Source organism: Oryzias latipes, chromosome 1 (assembly GCF_002234675.1).
Source record: "Oryzias latipes chromosome 1, ASM223467v1".
NCBI classification, from domain to species: Eukaryota; Metazoa; Chordata; class Actinopteri; order Beloniformes; family Adrianichthyidae; genus Oryzias; species Oryzias latipes.
The window spans coordinates 34,223,560-34,242,015 of record NC_019859.2 but is presented as its reverse complement, the minus strand read 5'-3'; the positions used below and the strand labels follow the sequence as shown (position 1 = coordinate 34,242,015).

The window sequence follows — 18,456 nt, the reverse complement described above, 5'->3', positions numbered from 1 at the left end:
ATCAGCAAAGCCCTGTAGTTCCGGTCAAAGACAGGAAGCAGTCCACAATGCACGAAGTGAAGTCAGTGTTATCTCTAATTTGTAGAACGTTTTTTTAAGTACACTACTTGAAATCCAGTTGTTTTTATTGTTGTTAAACCACTAAACAACATTAATATTTTAGCATATTTTGTTAGTAATTCTAAATTGACCATGTTTGCTGTGTAGTTATGTTGGAAGCTCTACCTCCATATTAGCCTTATTTAGTAGATGGACTTCTACATTTATGAGGAAATATGTTACTGATTGACAAAGCTCTGATGGAAGTAGATAACGAAAAGCTTAAAGGTTCCAGCAGCGGCGTTGTGTGGAAACAGGCTTTGACACCATGGCGTTGAGTCGTGGACTTGGGTTTTTAATGCTGCTTCACCTTTTACTTTGCTGTGAATCTCTGTAAGTGTGTGGCGCTGTGTGTCCTCACAACCCACTGTCTGACCTCTGACCTCTCTCTCTTCGCAGATCTTTGCCACAGATGGAGTTCTCCATCAAGCACACCTGGGACAGCAACCCCGTGGACCACGACCCCATCAGGGTGGTCTTTTCCCCTGGGCTGGGGGGGTTGAAGATGTATGTGTATGGTCCGTTCTTCAATGATCCTGCGGCTCCTGCTGGACCCCCCAGTCAGGCGTTCCCGGGACTGTGGGATTATGAAGGTATGTGAGCCAACGGTGGAGCCTAACTGTAGTTTGTTTTTCATCCATTCTACCCCCGTATTGGAAATAAAAGCTGCATGTTCTTATTCAATGCCAAACAAACTAGTAATTGAGTGTTTGTTTGTTTGTTTGGTAAAAATAAGTCTCAAAAATTGCAAAAGGATTTTGCTTTAATTCTAATATGATTTTTTGCCCCCCTTACATCTTTAGCTAGAAGACAGAAGAGACAAAAAAAATCCTCTAAAGTTCAATAATTACTGCATGTGTTGGTTCATATTCATTCATTTTTAAAAGATACAGTCTGTTCTTTATTTGTAGCAAGAATAACAATCACAATAATTGTATGCTCTTTCTCAAAATGTCAGACATCTCAAAAACAGGAAATATTGTTTATCAGATTCCTTTGACGCCTCGATGATGATGATTAATAATGAACCTTTAAAGTTTCAGAGGTCGCTTTTATGGCCGGCTGAAATGAATTGCATTTTATTGCAGCCATGTTGCTCCGGGGCCTGTAACATTACATCTTTAATTAGTCCAAAAGAAAGACTGCGATCTCGGTTCCTCCCTTTGTCACGCTGTGTCCGCATGAGGCAACGCTAAGTGTTTAAACAAGCTGAAATAAGACTGCATTGAGTCCAAGAGAGATCCACTGCGTTCACGACACATTGTGATTATAGTTACTGCATTATCGTTATCATGTCGATGCATCTATTAAGCCCGGTAATGAGGTTAAGTATTAACAGGGCCTTCTAATTGACCTTAAAGTTGGACTTCCGGTTAATGAGACATACCAACATATTTGGCCTCATTAATGCTTCGTAATAGATGTAAAACTAACCCCATCATAGAGGAGGAAGATAATGAGCTTGTTGCCAGGTTAATGGGTATGCTGTTGCATTATCCTATTAAAACTTTCTGTTCTGTTTTTCTTGCATATTCTCACATAATTCTTGGGCTGTAATTAAAAGAAATGATTTAATTATTGTCTGTTTTTTTCCTAACATAGTTGCAGCTGGGGTTAATAACAGCTGTTAAACAGTTTGCCATTGTGAGATTGGAGGTCTTATCTTCATTTTCTCTCTTTAATCTCGTCAGTTGTGGAGTCTTTCTTCCTTGATAGCACTACAGAAAATTACCTGGAGGTGGAGCTTTGCCCGTGAGTAGCAAGCTAAGCTCTTGTTGTCCGTGGTCGTTTGTTTGGGGGTGCTCAGGAAGTCTCGCACATCTTTTTCTGTGTTTCAATTTTAGGCACGGACAGCATCTGATCTTGCTGCTGTCGGGAGTGGGCCAAGCATTCACGGTAAGCCAAAAAAAAAGGTCTGGAGCCGTTTTTAGGTTTGCTGATGAACAACGTCTTCCTTTGCTCCTCACGTCTTCCTTCAGCAACAGCTGCCCATGGTGTTCACCACCACAATCACAGGAGACCGGTGGTTTGGGGAGGCTCTAATCCCCTGGTCCTATTTTCCTCCCAATGTCAACAAAATGAACTCCTACGCTATTCATGGGTCTGGAGAGAAGCGGACGTACGAGGCCCTTTACCCCATCCCCAAAGAAGAGATACAGGAGGGCCAAAAGCCCAACTTGTGAGTATGCGGACTCCTACAGTTCAGGGCAGATCCATCTTTGCAGATAATTTCACTCCTGCTGTATGTCTCAACTCCCAAAACATGCAATCAATGCATGTTTCTGACAGGAAAACTGATATTTTCATTCTATCCATCAGTCAATCTATAGATTATTGATTAGAGATAAATAAATTAGGTGAGTTCTGAGGAAAAGGATTTATATCCGCAGTTGAGGTGTTTTCATTTAAGCATTGGTACGGTCCAGTCCGGCAATTCAGGGGAGTGTTTCCACTCCAAGTTGGACCGCCACGGCACATGCCTGCTGCAGACCAATTGCGTAGTTTGAATCATAGTAGTGCAATTACAGTAAAAGCGAAGCCATCAACAACAACAACGGAGGTCATCCAGCCGTTTCTCTTTTTCCCGCTTGGCCTTTTTGTTCTTAGAATGTACAAAGCATTTAATGTTGAAGATTACGGGCGGAGAAGAGGAATACGCTGGCGCTGGTTCGGCTCTTTCTATTGTCGTAATGACTGCCTGCCAATCAATGGGTTTCAACAGTAGCTCCGTCCAAACGGTCCATTTTCCATAGACCTAGAACCAACGGAGGCCCAAAATGGTACTATTTGGTCCTGCCCCAATGGGTCAATTTTATAATGGAAACACTCAAAATACCGGACTGGACCGGACCATGCAGTGGAAACGAGGCTTTATTGCACTGAGGCTTTCTGCAGGCCAAACAGAGCTTCATTTGCCTTTTTTCTACAGTTTTAAATCAAATCAAACTTTATTTATAAAAAACAAAGGAAAGAAGCATTTCGTTTTTTATCTGTCAGTGGTTGTTCAGACTTCAGAAAGTTTCCTTTCTCCAACCCCATTTTTTCGTCTGCGCCTGAGTCACCCCGATTAGAATAAAGAAATAATCAGAAATGCAATGTTCTGCCTAATTTTCTTAATATGTGTCCTTCATCATCAGAAAAATTTCACAAGAACATGTTAAAAAAATATTATTTTCATCAGAGTGGGTCTTTAAAGTAAAAAAAAAAAACGGTGCAAGAGTTTGAAACTTTCCTTTTAATCTGTCATCTTGGGACTGTGAAACATTATTTACAGTTATAATTTTAAGTCACACACAGATTTGAGAGTCCCTGCTCGTCTTTTTACCCGTTTCACCTGTGAGAAATGCATGTTGTTATTGCTCATTATTGTGACACAACTGCGTATCAGTTACTTTGATTAGCTGCTGAATTTATTTTGAAGTCTTTAACTTTTTAGCTATTACTTTCCTATAAATACATCCAAATCTCAAACTCTTCCTCCAGATCTTAATAAAGTTTATTCAAACAGCTTAGATGTGCAGAAATGAGTTCCCTGGCTCCTTTGTAACCGTTTTCTGTCTGTCCCTTCAGCCACCGTCTGGAGTATTTCCAAGAATTCCGCCTGCAGAGCATTATGGGAGAGGATTGGATCCAGCCAGAATCCGATCTGTGGCTGGGAAAGCCATGAGCTGTCAGAAAGAAAAAAAAATGCAGCTTCTTTCTATTTGTGTTTTCTTTTCACTTTCTTTGCACATAAACGCAAACTCACCACAACAGCAGCGGGGCAAAGCCTTTTGGACAGGAAGCAGAGAGCCGACTGTCTTCAGGAATCAGTCATGCTAAACGAGATGACAGGAAAGGTGTCATCTGTCTGTCACTCACATCAGATACACACATCACAGCTCTGGACATCAGCTCTGGCGGCCTGAACAAAGTGTGGCCTGCAGCGCTGACGTGCTCGCGGACTTCCAAGGCTCAGCTTGACATTCTGCTCCGCTCCTGCTCAGCTCGTACATTTCTTCCAACATTTGCTTCTTTTGCCCTCATAGTTTGTCTTTTGTCCAAAGCTCCATTCTCCATTTATGATTTTACTCATTTTCAGACCAGCCCTTCACCTGACTGCAAGGTAGTTCTCTAACAGAATTCTCCTAAAACAATGCCACAACGATGAGACACAGCAATACATTGAATTGTGGTTGGATGAATGCAGGCTCATTAAAACAACTTTTAACATGACGCACATTGCTTCTCACTGTTTTCCAGTCAATCCAAATGTCATAAACACTTATCAGGGTACCTTCTCAGCCGTCTTCCTGCCAGGAAACGCCCTGCAGCATGACCCCACCAGAACAAAAAAGAGAGTAAAAAGTGTTGAGTCTGTATGGGGCGCCGAATGTAAAAATTAACCTCATGAAAATTTTGTGTCACTTTTACCACATTTAGACATTTCTTTCCATTTATGCTGCATTTATATCACATTTTGTCTATATTTATCACCAATAAAAAAACAATCTGTGACATGAGGATATGTACTTTTAGAGTTTAAAATTAAATCTAAATATTAATAATAAATAATAAATATTAATGTATATGTAAATAATAAATGTAAATGTTAAATCGAAACACATACCTAAATCCCAAACGTAAATATAAATGCTAAGTGTATATGTTATATCTAAATGTAAACCTAAATGTTAAATGTAAATGTTAAATATAAATATAAATATAAATGTAAATGTTAAAAATAAATGTTAAATATATATCTAAATGTTACATTTAAATGTAAATGTGAAATGTAAATGTTATATCTAAATATAAATATTAAATCAAAGACTAAATAGAAGTATAAATGTTAAATGTGATTATTAAATGTAAACCTAAATATTAAATGCAAATGAAAATCTAAATGTTAAATGCTAAATTTAAATGTATATCTAAATGTTAAATCTAAATGGTAAATCTAAATCTAAGTCTAAATCTAAATTTTAAATGTAAATGTTAACTCTAAATGTAAATGTTAAATACAAATTTTGTATCTAAATATAAATGTTAAATCTAAATCTAAATATAAATATAAATGTTAAATGTAAATGTTAAATGTAAATGCTAATATTAAAAGTAAATGTAGATCCAAATGTTAAATGTTAAATGTAAATGTAAATGTTAAATATAAATGTAAATGTTAAATGTAAATGTAAATCTAAATGTTCCGCCTAAATGTTAAATATAAATGTAAATGTTAAATGTAAATGTAAATCTAAATGTTCCGCCTAAATGTTAAATATAAATGTTGACTTTAAATGTTTGGGAAATATGCTAATGAGGCCACGCCCCTCACCGAATAGAGCGGTCCTTGTTCAGACGAAAGTTGAACCTTAATCATGGCAAACTCTTTGAGACCTGAGGATATTGAAAGGGCCGTTGTTTCAGGAGTGCGAGCTGCATTGCAAGGTGTCCTGGCACCTACACCTGCTGCTGCAAATCTGGTAAGTGGAAAAGTTAAATAAAATAAGATAAAATAGTTCTATAATACTATTATGTGGAAACGGATTTTTAGCTAGCTAAACAGCTAGTCTTTCCAAGCTAGTCTTAATTTTTTTTTAGCTAACAAATGGCTAACGTTATCAAGGCATCTTTTGACATTACAGTGTAATAATATAATGCTATTTTGTAATTTCCTTGACACATAATGATGAAAGATATCTCTGAGTAGGCCTGCTATGTATGTCTGTGGTATTTTTATGCCACTTTACATCACTGCAACTCTAAATGAAAAAAAGAACATTGGCGGGGGGGGGGGGGGTCTTTTTATTTATTGCTTGTCTTCTTTCTCATTACAGATCTTTCTTATTTGCTAAAATCTGCTACAATCACTTATTTTCAATGTAAACTTTCTCTGTTACATGCTCCTACTCTACAGGTTAACACATCATCACCATCCACAAGTTCTGCCGCTTCACACAGACCGGTAAGAACATCATCAGTTGTTTTCTTCCATTGAGTACAGTGATTACATTTTTTACAACTGTTGTTTTTTATTTTTATAGTTTAGTGTTTAACTGATTTTTAAAATGTAACAAAACATCCATATGATTGTTCTTTTACCACCGCCCACCTCAGGTCAACACTCTGCCGCCACCCATAGCATCCACAAGTTCAGCCACATCTGCAGGGGCTGGCACATCCCAGAGATTGGTAAGAACTGAATGACTTATTTGCTTTTAATGAGTAGAATTACCATCAACTTTGTTGTGAAAGTGTACCTTTTAAGATGTTTTTTTATTTGTTCGCTGAATAGATTATTTTTTGTTATATGTAGAAGTAATTCAATTTGTCTGTTTTTGTCCCTTTTTTCACCTATGGTGTTAGGTTGGAACAACCCTAATTTCCAAAGAGGACATTGAAAGATTAATATTCTTGGGGACAACACTCTCAGAAACGGCATCAATCTTGGAAATATCAAGACCAACGTTGTACAAGCTTATGAGAGAGTATGGCATAAAACACCAAAAATTCAGTGACATTTCCGATCAGGAACTGGATGAAGTAATTCGTGCAATAAAATCAAATCACCCTCATGTTGGAGAGGTTATGCTCAATGGACATTTGCGTGCCAGGAACATCATAGTTCAAAGACATCGTCTCAGAGACTCAGTGCAAAGGGTTGATTTTGCTGGAGCACAGTCTAGGAGAACATCAGCAGTGCAAAGAAGAACATACTCTGTCCCCTTTCCAAACTATATATGGCACATTGACGGCAACCATAAGCTCATAAGATGGAAATTAGTCATTCATACCGCAATTGATGGGTACAGCAGATTTTTGACTTTTCTGCATTGTTCTAACAACAATCGTGCTTCAACTGTCCTGGATCTATTTAGGAAAGGTGTGAACAAGTTTGGATGGCCTATGCACATAAGAACTGATCATGGAGGGGAAAATGTTTTGATTTGGGAGGACATGAGAGTGCACAAAGGAGTAAGTTCTGTGTTGACAGGGAGCTCTGTTCATAATCAACGTATTGAGCGATTTAATCGTGATTTGAACTGTAACTGCCGAAACGTGTATGCGCCCATTTTCTATGAGCTAGAATCCCTGAACATGCTGGATGTAGACAACCCGACTGATTTATTTTGCCTCCATTATGTATACATTCCCAGAATCAACTGCACACTTGAGGAATTTCAGGCAGCATTCAACAGTCATTCCATCTCCTCTGAGGGAAACAAAACCCCTGTTCAGCTTTTCACCCAAAACACTTGTTTTCCAATGCCGAATTCTGCAACTTCTGCTTCGGTAACTGAGAGAAGCCCAGAATCATGACAAAGCTCAGATTACCTCTTCACACCACTTACTGATCAAGACTTGCAAGAACTGTCTGCAAACGTGAACCCACTAGAAAATGATGGAAACCAAGGAAAAACACTGTATCAGAAAGTGCAAGAATTTATAAATAATAAACTAGCTACTGGGTAGCACTGTTGAATGTTTTTGACATCTATGCAAGTTCACTGATATTGTGATTAAAAAAATATCACCAAATATTTGGTCTTTTATTTCCCTGCAGAGTTTTCAAAAATTCCTTATACAGACGTATCATTTTTTAACAACACACTGGTTGACAAAATTGTTGGTATCCTTAGTTAAAGAACGAAGGTCCACAATGCTCGCTGAAATTACTTGAAACGTTCAAAAGTAACAATAAATTAAAATTTATTGAAAATTAAATAATCCAAATCAGCCATTACTTTTGAGTTGTTGATTAACAGAATTATTTAAAAAAAAGAAAACTAATGAATTAGGGCTGGACAAAAATGATGGCACCCACAACCTTTTGAGGCAATCACTGCAATGAAACGGTTTCTGTATTTGTCAATGAGCCTTCTGCACCTGTCCACAGGTATTTTGTTCCACTCCTCATGAGCAAACTACTCCAGTTGTCTCAGGTTTGACGGGTGTCTTCTCCAAATGGCATGTTTCAGCTCCTTCCACAGATATTCAATGGGATTCAGATCTGGGCTCATAGAAGGCCACTTCAGAATAGTCCAACGCTTTTCTCTCAGCCATTCTTGAGGTTTTTGGCTGTGTGTTTTGGATCGATGTCCTGTTGGAAGACCCATGACCTGAGACTGAGACCAAGCTTTCTGACACTAGGCAGCACATTTCTACCCAGAATGCCTTGATAATCTGGAGATTTCATTTGACCTTCACAACTTCCAGACACCCTGTGCCAGATGCAGCAAAGCAGCCCCAAAACAGAACTGAGCCTCCTCCATGTTTCACAGTAGGGACAGTGTTCTTTTGGTTGTATGCTTCATTTTTTTAGTCTACCAACATGGAGCTGATGTGCCTTACTAGAAAGCTCCAGTTTGGTCTCATCTGTCCAAAGGACATTTTCCCAGAAGCTTTGTGGCTTGTCAACATGCATTTTTGCAAATTCCAGTCTTGCTTTTTCATGATTTCCTTTCAACAGTGGTGGTGTCCTCCTTGGTCGTCTCCCATGAAGTCCACTCTGGCTCAAACAACGACGAATGGTGTGATCTGACACTGATGTACCTTGATCTAGGAGTTCACATTAAAGGTGAACTCTAGGAGTTCACTTTTAATGTCTTTGGAGGTTGTTCTGGGCTCTTTGGATACAGTTCCAACTATCTGTCTCCTCAATTTGTCATCAGTTTTCCTCTTTCGGCCACGTCCAGGGAGGTTGGCTACTGTCTTACGGGTCTTCAACTTCTGAATAATATGTGCCACTGTCGTCACAGGAACTTTAAGCTGCTTAGAGATGGTTTTATAGCCTTTACCTTTACGATGTTTGTCTATAATTTTGTTTCTAATGTCCTGGGACAATTCTCTCCTTGGCTTTCTGTTGTCCATGTTCAGTGTGGTACACACTTTTTCACCAAACATTAGTTTGTTTTTTTAAATAAATCTGTTTATCAACAACTCAAAAGTAATGGGTGATTTTGATTATTTAAATTTCAATCCAATATAATTTATTCCTACTTTTGAACTTTTCAAGTCATTCCAGTGAGCATTGTGGAATTTCTTTCTTTAACTGAGGGGTACCAACTATTTTGTCCACCACTGCAGTTCATTGTAAGAGCAAGTCAGGGCACTAGAGGAAATACTGAAAAGAAGGACTTGGTCTACTCTAAAAGCAATGACACAACATCTAGTTTAATTGTTTGTTTAATGTTTCATCATTTGAGTTTGTAATTGAAACCTTTTCCATAAAGAATGAACATCCAATAGGCTTTACATGTGAGACAACGTATGCAAACACTTTCAACACACAACCATGTTGCTCTGCTAAACAAACATCTATTGACATTTCAAAAAATAACCTATTATTTGAAATGGATCAACATGAAATAATGGGTGTACTCTCTCTGGTGTTCAGAAAATGCATACTTTTCTACAGACAATACCAATTCCTTCCCATAGAAAATAAATAAATATAAGTTTCCCGAACAAAGAGATCCAAATCTATATTTTACCATTTTTCCTCTTTTGTAACTTTTCATATTTAACTGTTGTCTTGAGTGGCTTTACATGGAAACAGAAAAAAGAAAACCGTTCAACATTTCCTGTTTTTGTTTAATTAAATACAATTTGCTCATCAAACAGCAGAAACAGATCCTCAACAAAGACACAAGTAGCACATTTTCCTGCTTTTATGAATTAACTAAAATTATTAATAACATTTAAACATAGCAAAACTCCATACAAAGGCAAATTTTTTATATTTATTAATACAGAAGTAAAAAAAAAACAGAAAAACATCACTGAGGTGTTTTGGATTAATACAAATAACGTATCCATTCTTCTACATTTCTTCTCTTCTCCACTTTATTTTCCCTTCTTACTCACCTGGACCCTTTTCCCTGGAATATATTTTCATGTTTATTTAAACTGCACTAAAATTTGCTCCATTCATAAGCGCTACTAGGAAGTTATATTCAAACTCATCATTGTCAGCTAGATTTTTGGAATTTACAAAGATTTCAAGCTCATTTGAGCACGTATGAGCGACTGGAAGGTACTTGTTTTCATTATGAACAAAGCTTAACTTTGGACTTGGTTGAAATCCAACTGCTGGAACTCTGCTACTTCCAGTCACAAAGGCGAGAATATGTCCAGGATTTAAATTTCTGAGAAAGGTCTTCTCTGCTTCTGTCAGGGTTCTGCCATGAAGACATTCCTCAACTTCTCTTTCTGTCATTGTAAGATATTATTAGAAAAAAAAAATTAGAAAAAACAATATTCAGATTCACTTGTTCTTCATTGCAATAAACTGTTCTTTTAATACTGCAAAACTGGTTGTCTAAAATTTCTACAAAGTTTACATTTTCAATATGACGGGTAAATGTGCTAATGAATTTTTATATTTTAAACTCCACATTTTCCCTTACCTGAAATTTTTTAGACAAATTATTCACTTTATTTGGAACCATATAAAAAATGTTTTTTTATTGAATTGAATATAATTCCATACCTTCGTAATTTTGTATACTAAAAAGAAAAATTAAAATTTCCAAAATGATAATTAAATATGCCAGCAGTAGCTAAAATGTAATGCTTACTGAAAATCAGCATTTAAAAGAAAAAAAAATGTATAAGACTTTAGGTCTTAGTGCAAATTAGAGCAAATTATGGCTTGTCTGCTTTATTTATTTTACCTTGAACACTATTGAGGAAATCTCTGAACTTAACCACCATCAGCTCTTCTTTTGGTCGTTTGTTGCTTCCCAGAACGGAGTAGCTGGGCTTCAGAAGGGTAGCAACCACATCTGCTGTAAGATCACTGCGAACCTTGGGCATCTCTAAAAGAACCCGAAGGGGAAGGTTCTCTTTCAGAAGTGGTAAGAGCTGTAAAAACATAACATCTAGTTATTTTTATACATTTCTGATCAACTTTTACCTACAAACCAGACACTAATGAATGTCAGCCTAGACTTACCTCATAACATTCCAACCCCTCAGCTAACTGATCGTAGCAGCTCTTTCGTTGTAGTAGAACATGGAAAATTATAGCATTTTTAACAAATGCATCCTTGTTGTCCATGGTAACAGGGTTTGGAAGACCTTCAATTTGGTACCTCCATGACTCACAGGATTCTATTGCTCGTTGCAGATCATCATCAGTTGTTGCTTGATCAATCTTAAAATGTCAGAAGGAGAAAATATGTGTTTATGAAATGTCATCAATTTGTATTTTAATTGCCAACACCTTCCCTGACACTTTACATAGAAAAATAGTTAGAAAATGAATGATAAAATTATTACAGAGTTTAACCACTTTCATAAACATACTGTCTTGAGGCTGTCTCTAAGTTCCACATCGGCAACATCCTCTGGAGAAACGCGGATGTCGAACATACGCCCAGTCAGCAGGTAGTCCAAGACAACAGACGAAAGGAGAGCAGGACATTCTCCACCTTGGACAATGATGGTAGACATCATCTGACCAATAGTGCGGTAGACTCGATTTTGGACATGCGAAACATTTAGTCTTGGAATGAAGCCATTGGGGGACTCTGCAGATCAAATAAAATATGTTCATGTCAGCTTTAAACAAACTTAATTTTATTAAACAAAAATTATCTATGCAGTCTGTTATTAACTTAAATTTCTCATTTAACTAATGAAAAATAAAAAAGAATTCACCCTCAAATGCCCCACTTTCTTGGAAAATTGCTTTAACAAGCAAGCGAAAGAGTTCTCGACGGGGACCTCCAAGATCTTCTGCATCTTCTGTGGTGTTTTCATCACTGGCAAATGTTACATAAAGCATATCGGTGCTTTCAACAAATCTTGGTCGCCTGAATTGTCGGATCGCAGATGTCCACACATTTCTTCGGCTGACAATGATTGACCTAAATCCTTCTGTAACAACCATTTCACTGTGAGCTTTTACAATTCCAGTTATTTCTTCTGTTGTCAACGTTTTAATAGACCTTGAAAAGATAAAACAGCAGATGTCATCGTTACAAAGATCAGGAAAATGAAAATATTGTCAATAATTAAATGTAATACTGAAATAATTAAAACCTCGACTCTTGTGGAACCTGGACAGTTTCTTCTTCCAAACTGCGTCTGATGGCTTCCTCGACTGCCTCCTCTTCTTCGAAATCAAGTGGTCTTGAAAAGAGATTCAAAAAGAAGAAGAAAAAGCTAAATTGGACGAAAAAAATGTAAATGAACTGGTTTTTCTAACAAATCCAGTATAAAACATACATGAAATCAGAGAAACGAGTGCCTCCTTGTTCGGTCTCATGTTCTCGATTTGTGGCATCTGCCTCCATTGGTTCATATGGACCGTCAACATTAGATTGCTCCAATGTCTCAAGATCTAAATGGAACAGATTGAGCAGAAGACACATTATGAAATGATAGTTGGAAAAAAAAAGGATGCAAACGACTCTCTGGAAATGACCAATACGTTGATCAAAATCAATCAGGTAGTGTGGGATTGCTGATGTAACATGGGGGTTGGATGGAAACACAGGTTGATAATCTTAACCTTGAAACTACCCACCTCTACTCTGAAAAGTTGGACTTTCAAAGTCACTGTCATCCGTGTCAAAAACTCTGTGCTGAATGATAAGATGTGGAAATTTTGTGTAAGAAAGCAATTTTAAAAGCATATAAATTGTAATTTAGACATAACAAGCATGACTAAATGTTCAAAGTTAATTTGTGATTGCAAAAACAATTTACAACAATAAAAAGTGTCACATGTAAAGATGATGCTGTGCTTAGTTATGTTCATATCTAAATAATTTTAACAAAAATCGCATGCAAATAATATTACATGAAAAAGGTTTACCAGTACTTTCACTATCAAGCTTACCTGTGTTGGCATTTCCATTTCAGCCATAATGTAAAGACAGGTATTTGAGCAAACAGAAGAAACTTCTTTCCCCCCCAGGGAAAGTTGAGTGTGACATTGGGCTTCATTAATTTTTTGCACCCTTTTATTGTGCTCAAGTACTGAAAAGGGAAAACATCATGCTCGGAGATGCCAAATGATCCTCTGAAGATAGCAGAAATTTCTTCTCTGAGCTGATCTTCAGACCACTCGGTGGTAAAGGAAATTTTTCCAATTAGACCAGCTTGAGCCAAGCGACTTCTGTTTTCTCCTCTAGGTATGACGAAAACTGATTCCCTTGGAGAAAATGGCAAACATACAACGTCTTTTGTAAACGTTTTCACGTTTTTTCTTTGCTGATATCCTGATCGACCTCTTCTTGATTGAAAATATGATGGAAAAGGAACCTGTTAAGAAGAGAGGACACAAGATTTATTCTTAAAAATTACCAAAACTAGATCAAAGTTAATGGAAAATGGCGTATACTTATATAGCGCTTTCTACCCTCTTTCGAAGGCCTAAAGCACTTTACAGTCACAGTTCCATTCACCCATGCACACACACATTCACGCACTGGTGGTGGCTCCACTGCCGAACACTGGCGCCAACCTCCCACCAGAGGCAAGGTGGGGTTCAGCGTCTTGCCCGAGGACACTTCGACAAATGGGCGAGAATCTAACCTTTAATCTTATGATCATGGGTCGACCGTCCTACCGCTGCACCACGGCTGCCCAAATGGGTCAGCAGCAGTCATTACTAAGGTATAAACCAGTGGTGGGCAAACTTAGGCACGGTGGCCATATGCATCCCTAAAAACAATTAATCAAGCCTGCCAAATTGTAATTACTTATACTAATTATCCTTACTGTTTTATTTGCCCTGGTATCTACCCATATTAATTCATTGATCTTTTTGTAGGAGCAGAACGTTATTGGGCATTCATGTGGTGTTGGAAGATGTTGTTTTCAGACATTTGCGCATGTTTTCCAAGTCTGAAAGTCTTTTTTTTTTATCATCATAATTTCTCTAATTTTGCCTTTTTCTCTGACGGACATCCACCCTTGGGTGCAATTTGCACAAACATGAGAACAAAAGCCAAAGCTTTGAAATAAAACCTGTTTTAAAGATATAAAGTTTTAATCAAGGTTAAAGCATGTTTTCGTCCATATTCTAAGTTATTTCTTTCTATTATGATACAGATTCCCAAAACACTCCACACCATCTATGGCCCACGAGTTGAAAAGTTTGCCCATCTCTGATATAAACTTACAGAACTCATATAAACAGGAATATATATTCGGTAACAAAAAATAATCTATTCAGCGAACAAATAAAAAAACATCTTAAAAGGTACACTTTCACAACAAAGTTGATGGTAATTCTACTCATTAAAAGCAAATAAGTCATTCAGTTCTTACCAATCTCTGGGATGTGCCAGCCCCTGCAGATGTGGCTGAACTTGTGGATGCTATGGGTGGCGGCAGAGTGTTGACCTGAGGTGGGCGGTGGTAGAAGAACAATCATATGGATGTTTTGTTACATTTTAAAAATCAGTTAAACACTAAACTATAAAAATAAAAAACAACAGTTGTAAAAAATGTAATCACTGTACTCAATGGAAGAAAACAACTGATGATGTTCTTACCGGTCTGTGTGAAGCGGCAGAACTTGTGGATGGTGATGATGTGTTAACCTGTAGAGTAGGAGCATGTAACAGAGAAAGTTTACATTGAAAATAAGTGATTGTAGCAGATTTTAGCAAATAAGAAAGATCTGTAATGAGAAAGAAGACAAGCAATAAATAAAAAGACCCCCCCCCCCCCCCCCCCCCCGCCAATGTTCTTTTTTTCATTTAGAGTTGCAGTGATGTAAAGTGGCATAAAAATACCACAGACATACATAGCAGGCCTACTCAGAGATATCTTTCATCATTATGTGTCAAGGAAATTACAAAATAGCATTATATTATTACACTGTAATGTCAAAAGATGCCTTGATAACGTTAGCCATTTGTTAGCTAAAAAAAAATTAAGACTAGCTTGGAAAGACTAGCTGTTTAGCTAGCTAAAAATCCGTTTCCACATAATAGTATTATAGAACTATTTTATCTTATTTTATTTAACTTTTCCACTTACCAGATTTGCAGCAGCAGGTGTAGGTGCCAGGACACCTTGCAATGCAGCTCGCACTCCTGAAACAACGGCCCTTTCAATATCCTCAGGTCTCAAAGAGTTTGCCATGATTACGGTTCAACTTTCGTCTGAACAAGGACCGCTCTATTCGGTGAGGGGCGTGGCCTCATTAGCATATTTCCCAAACATTTAAAGTCAACATTTATATTTAACATTTAGGCGGAACATTTAGATTTACATTTACATTTAACATTTACATTTATATTTAACATTTAGGCGGAACATTTAGATTTACATTTACATTTAACATTTACATTTATATTTAACATTTACATTTACATTTAACATTTAACATTTGGATCTACATTTACTTTTAATATTAGCATTTACATTTAACATTTACATTTAACATTTATATTTATATTTAGATTTAGATTTAACATTTATATTTAGATACAAAATTTGTATTTAACATTTACATTTAGAGTTAACATTTACATTTAATATTTAGATTTAGACTTAGATTTAGATTTACCATTTAGATTTAACATTTAGATATACATTTAAATTTAGCATTTAACATTTAGATTTTCATTTGCATTTAATATTTAGGTTTACATTTAATAATCACATTTAACATTTATACTTCTATTTAGTCTTTGATTTAATATTTATATTTAGATATAACATTTACATTTCACATTTACATTTAAATGTAACATTTAGATATATATTTAACATTTATTTTTAACATTTACATTTATATTTATATTTATATTTAACATTTACATTTAACATTTAGGTTTACATTTAGATATAACATATACACTTAGCATTTATATTTACGTTTGGGATTTAGGTATGTGTTTCGATTTAACATTTACATTTATTATTTACATATACATTAATATTTATTATTTATTATTAATATTTAGATTTAATTTTAACCTCTAAAAGTACATATCCTCATGTCACAGATTGTTTTTTTATTGGTGATAAATATAGACAAAATGTGATATAAATGCAGCATAAATGGAAAGAAATGTCTAAATGTGGTAAAAGTGACACAAAATTTTCATGAGGTTAATTTTTACATTCGGCGCCCCATAAGTCTGACGCTAATATAGACGTTCAAAATTTTATAAGCTAAATATAAAGTTTGAATGAACTCAGAGCGCAGGCTGGGGTGCCGAAAAGGGAGTAATGGGGGGGCGTAAATGTGATAGATTCTAAGTTCCCAGACTAAGAAGGCCTACAGAGGCCACTAACAATGATGAAATGATAAAACAGAACAAATAAATTCAAAAAGTCATTAACCAATAAGGTATCACAAATATTTTATTTTCAATGTCATGGTGGCACACCCCATGTCCGTAAATATGAGAGAATAGTATGTTATTTAAATAGCAATACATTCAAATATTTATGATGCTGTTTTTATTAAATAATAATCGACATCCCCTCGGTCAAAATTATTTTCCAGAAAGTCTGAACAGAGTCAAGTACATCAGAAACAGCAGCTGCAGCATCAGTCTCCAGCTGTCCCTCCCCCCAAACTAGAACTAGCCTCAGAGCTCCCAAACCAGGAAGTATGGCAGCATGTGTCTCATATTTCAAAATAAAATTCAATACCAGAAATGCTTTTTCATTAACACAAATATATTAGGGTGAGGGTGTGATGCGCCTTCGGGGGGGGGGGGGGGGGGGGGGGCTACTTGGCAGTGGCCCCCTCCTATGGTTGCCGTATGGAGTGGGCCCCCCCTCTTTCGGTTTTATTTGCACCTTAGACATGTAGGGCCCTTGGTAGGGGGGGTGCTTGGACATCACTGCCAGCAAGCAGCAGATGTCCTCCTGGCACCCTACCCGCCAATTTTAACCGCACCTTAGACATTTAGGGCCCTTTGGTGGGGAGGCTGAGGGGACATCACTGTGAGTAATCAGGAGATGTCCCCTCAGTGCCCTACCCACCAATTTTAACTGCACACCCCTTAGTACAGACACCCCTCCCCCCTCAATATATACATCCCAACATAAACACACACACATGCACACCCTCTCAAACACACGCACACACATTTTGCAAGGAAGGTGGGACCTAAGACCATCTGTCCCCTACCCCTTCCCTGGTATGGGGTATGGGGCCCCTTGGCAACAGCGGCCGTGTCCCTTGGGAGCCGGTTTCCTGGGCCCGGCGGTGCTCTCTCCGTGCGGGGGGGGGGGTTAACATTACACCTGAGGCGGGGGTGTTCGTGTCCCTGGGGGGTGGGTTATGGTACTTGCCCCTGAGCGCTGGGCCCCACCAAATTTCCAACTGTGGCCGAGCCTGGTCGGGCCATGTTTACAACACCCCTTGTGGGCGCCCTTTTTCCCCAGGGTGCCCCCCTCCTGGGCGGGGGCGGCGGGCCCCTGCCTTGCTCCTCCCTGGACCAACCGTGGGCTGGGTGGGTGGCTGCCTGGAGTGCGGAGCGGGTCTCCCTTGGGGGGTCCTGGCTCATACCTGGGGTTGGGGCGGGGGTTTGCCCGGAACTCCTGGGTGGTAATGGGGTGCTCGTCTGGGGCTGTGGGCGCCTTTCTCTGGTGGGGCCCTGCGTTAGGCTCTCACGGCGCGGCGGGGGGGCTGCTCTCCTGGTTGGGCTGGGGCAGCGCTCTCTTTTCCCCCATGCCTCCCTGCTCTCTGGCTCTGGGGGCCTTGCGGCAGTCCTGCTGGCCCTGGCCTGGGCGGCGGATTTGGTCGCCCGGGGGGCGGTTGTTCCCTGCCTGCTCCCGTGTGGCGTTGGGGGGGTTATAGCTGCCACTGCTGCTGCGGCGGGGGTCTTGGTGTGGGGATGGCTGGGCACTCTCCCTCCGTCCTTTTACATTTCATCATCCATTTTAGAAACACATAAACACTCACTTAAGCACAGGTGTTAGCTCACCTTTGCACTAATAGTTTGCGTGATTGAATGAAATACATAGCTGCTGCAGCGGGGGTCTTGGTGTGGGGATGGCTGGGCACTCTCCTTCCATCTTTACACAATCCTCCATCCATTTTAGAAGAACATAAACATTCACCTGAGCACAGGTGTTAGCACACCTTTGCACTAATAGTTTGCGTGATAGAATGAATGAAATATTTCACACTAGTTGGTTTTAAGGCATAAGTATGCGTGTGAACACTATCTGTTTTGTGTACATGTTGACATGTGGACATTTTTGCAGCTAGCAGGTGTGTTGATAACACAAACAAAGTTTGGCCTCAATTACAAAAAGGGTTTATTAAGACATACCTTTGGTTTGTCTAAAGATTAATAACCCCTATTGTTAAAGTAAAATATGTCCAACAAAAGAGGCCCTCCGCTCTCATCTGCCTGCCCAGCTGTTGGACAGGACAAGTTC

General features: G+C 38.3%; 3 protein-coding genes across 6 annotated transcripts; 2 read left to right on the top strand and 1 right to left on the bottom strand.

Annotated features, from left to right (window-relative positions):
* The first annotated feature begins 10 nt into the window (after positions 1 to 10).
* Positions 11 to 4,314, top strand: c1h4orf33 (chromosome 1 C4orf33 homolog). Of its 2 annotated transcripts, none has more exons than XM_020706063.2 (6): positions 11 to 61; positions 499 to 692; positions 1,791 to 1,851; positions 1,944 to 1,995; positions 2,079 to 2,278; positions 3,670 to 4,314. In XM_020706063.2, the coding sequence occupies exons 1-6, from the start codon at positions 48 to 50 to the stop codon at positions 3,764 to 3,766; spliced, it is 618 nt and encodes a 205-aa protein (XP_020561722.1). In that variant the 5' UTR covers positions 11 to 47; the 3' UTR covers positions 3,767 to 4,314. The 2 variants fall into 2 exon arrangements, with proteins under 2 accessions (XP_020561722.1, XP_004066330.2); XM_004066282.4 differs by lacking the exon at positions 11 to 61 and adding an exon at positions 299 to 432.
* Positions 4,315 to 5,367: 1,053 nt separating this feature from the next.
* LOC111948334 lies at positions 5,368 to 7,620 on the top strand. The gene is made up of 4 exons (XM_023960850.1): positions 5,368 to 5,564; positions 5,999 to 6,046; positions 6,199 to 6,273; positions 6,448 to 7,620. The coding sequence occupies exons 1-4, from the start codon at positions 5,460 to 5,462 to the stop codon at positions 7,399 to 7,401; spliced, it is 1,182 nt and encodes a 393-aa protein (XP_023816618.1). The 5' UTR covers positions 5,368 to 5,459; the 3' UTR covers positions 7,402 to 7,620.
* Positions 7,621 to 9,249: 1,629 nt separating this feature from the next.
* Positions 9,250 to 15,346, bottom strand: LOC105354742 (G2/M phase-specific E3 ubiquitin-protein ligase-like). Of its 3 annotated transcripts, XM_023960833.1 has the most exons (12): positions 15,085 to 15,346; positions 14,595 to 14,642; positions 14,368 to 14,442; positions 12,932 to 13,356; positions 12,617 to 12,674; positions 12,316 to 12,430; positions 12,130 to 12,219; positions 11,746 to 12,035; positions 11,392 to 11,615; positions 11,039 to 11,239; positions 10,758 to 10,947; positions 9,250 to 10,293 (listed from the first exon to the last, which is right to left on the bottom strand). In XM_023960833.1, the coding sequence occupies exons 4-12, from the start codon at positions 12,956 to 12,958 to the stop codon at positions 9,986 to 9,988; spliced, it is 1,503 nt and encodes a 500-aa protein (XP_023816601.1). In that variant the 5' UTR covers positions 12,959 to 13,356; positions 14,368 to 14,442; positions 14,595 to 14,642; positions 15,085 to 15,346; the 3' UTR covers positions 9,250 to 9,985. The 3 variants fall into 3 exon arrangements, with proteins under 3 accessions (XP_023816601.1, XP_023816609.1, XP_023816594.1); XM_023960841.1 differs by lacking the exon at positions 15,085 to 15,346 and having other exon boundaries at positions 14,595 to 14,761; XM_023960826.1 differs by lacking the exons at positions 12,932 to 13,356; positions 14,368 to 14,442; positions 14,595 to 14,642; positions 15,085 to 15,346 and having other exon boundaries at positions 12,617 to 12,921.
* Between the last annotated feature and the right edge of the window lie 3,110 nt (positions 15,347 to 18,456).

Coding starts and splice junctions, on each gene's coding strand:
- LOC111948334 (XM_023960850.1), top strand. CDS start 5,460: ATGGCAAACTCTTTGAGACCTGAGGATATTGAAAGGGCCGTTGTTTCA. Junction 6,047..6,198: donor CTGCCGCTTCACACAGACCG/GTAAGAACATCA, acceptor CGCCCACCTCAG/GTCAACACTCTGCCGCCACC. Junction 6,274..6,447: donor CTGGCACATCCCAGAGATTG/GTAAGAACTGAA, acceptor CTATGGTGTTAG/GTTGGAACAACCCTAATTTC.
- c1h4orf33 (XM_004066282.4), top strand. CDS start 368: ATGGCGTTGAGTCGTGGACTTGGGTTTTTAATGCTGCTTCACCTTTTA. Junction 693..1,790: donor GGGACTGTGGGATTATGAAG/GTATGTGAGCCA, acceptor TAATCTCGTCAG/TTGTGGAGTCTTTCTTCCTT. Junction 1,852..1,943: donor CTGGAGGTGGAGCTTTGCCC/GTGAGTAGCAAG, acceptor TTTCAATTTTAG/GCACGGACAGCATCTGATCT.
- LOC105354742 (XM_023960826.1), bottom strand. CDS start 12,725: ATGCTTTTAAAATTGCTTTCTTACACAAAATTTCCACATCTTATCATT. Junction 12,220..12,315: donor ACTCGTTTCTCTGATTTCAT/GTATGTTTTATA, acceptor TCTCTTTTCAAG/ACCACTTGATTTCGAAGAAG. Junction 11,240..11,391: donor TTAGAGACAGCCTCAAGACA/GTATGTTTATGA, acceptor TGACATTTTAAG/ATTGATCAAGCAACAACTGA.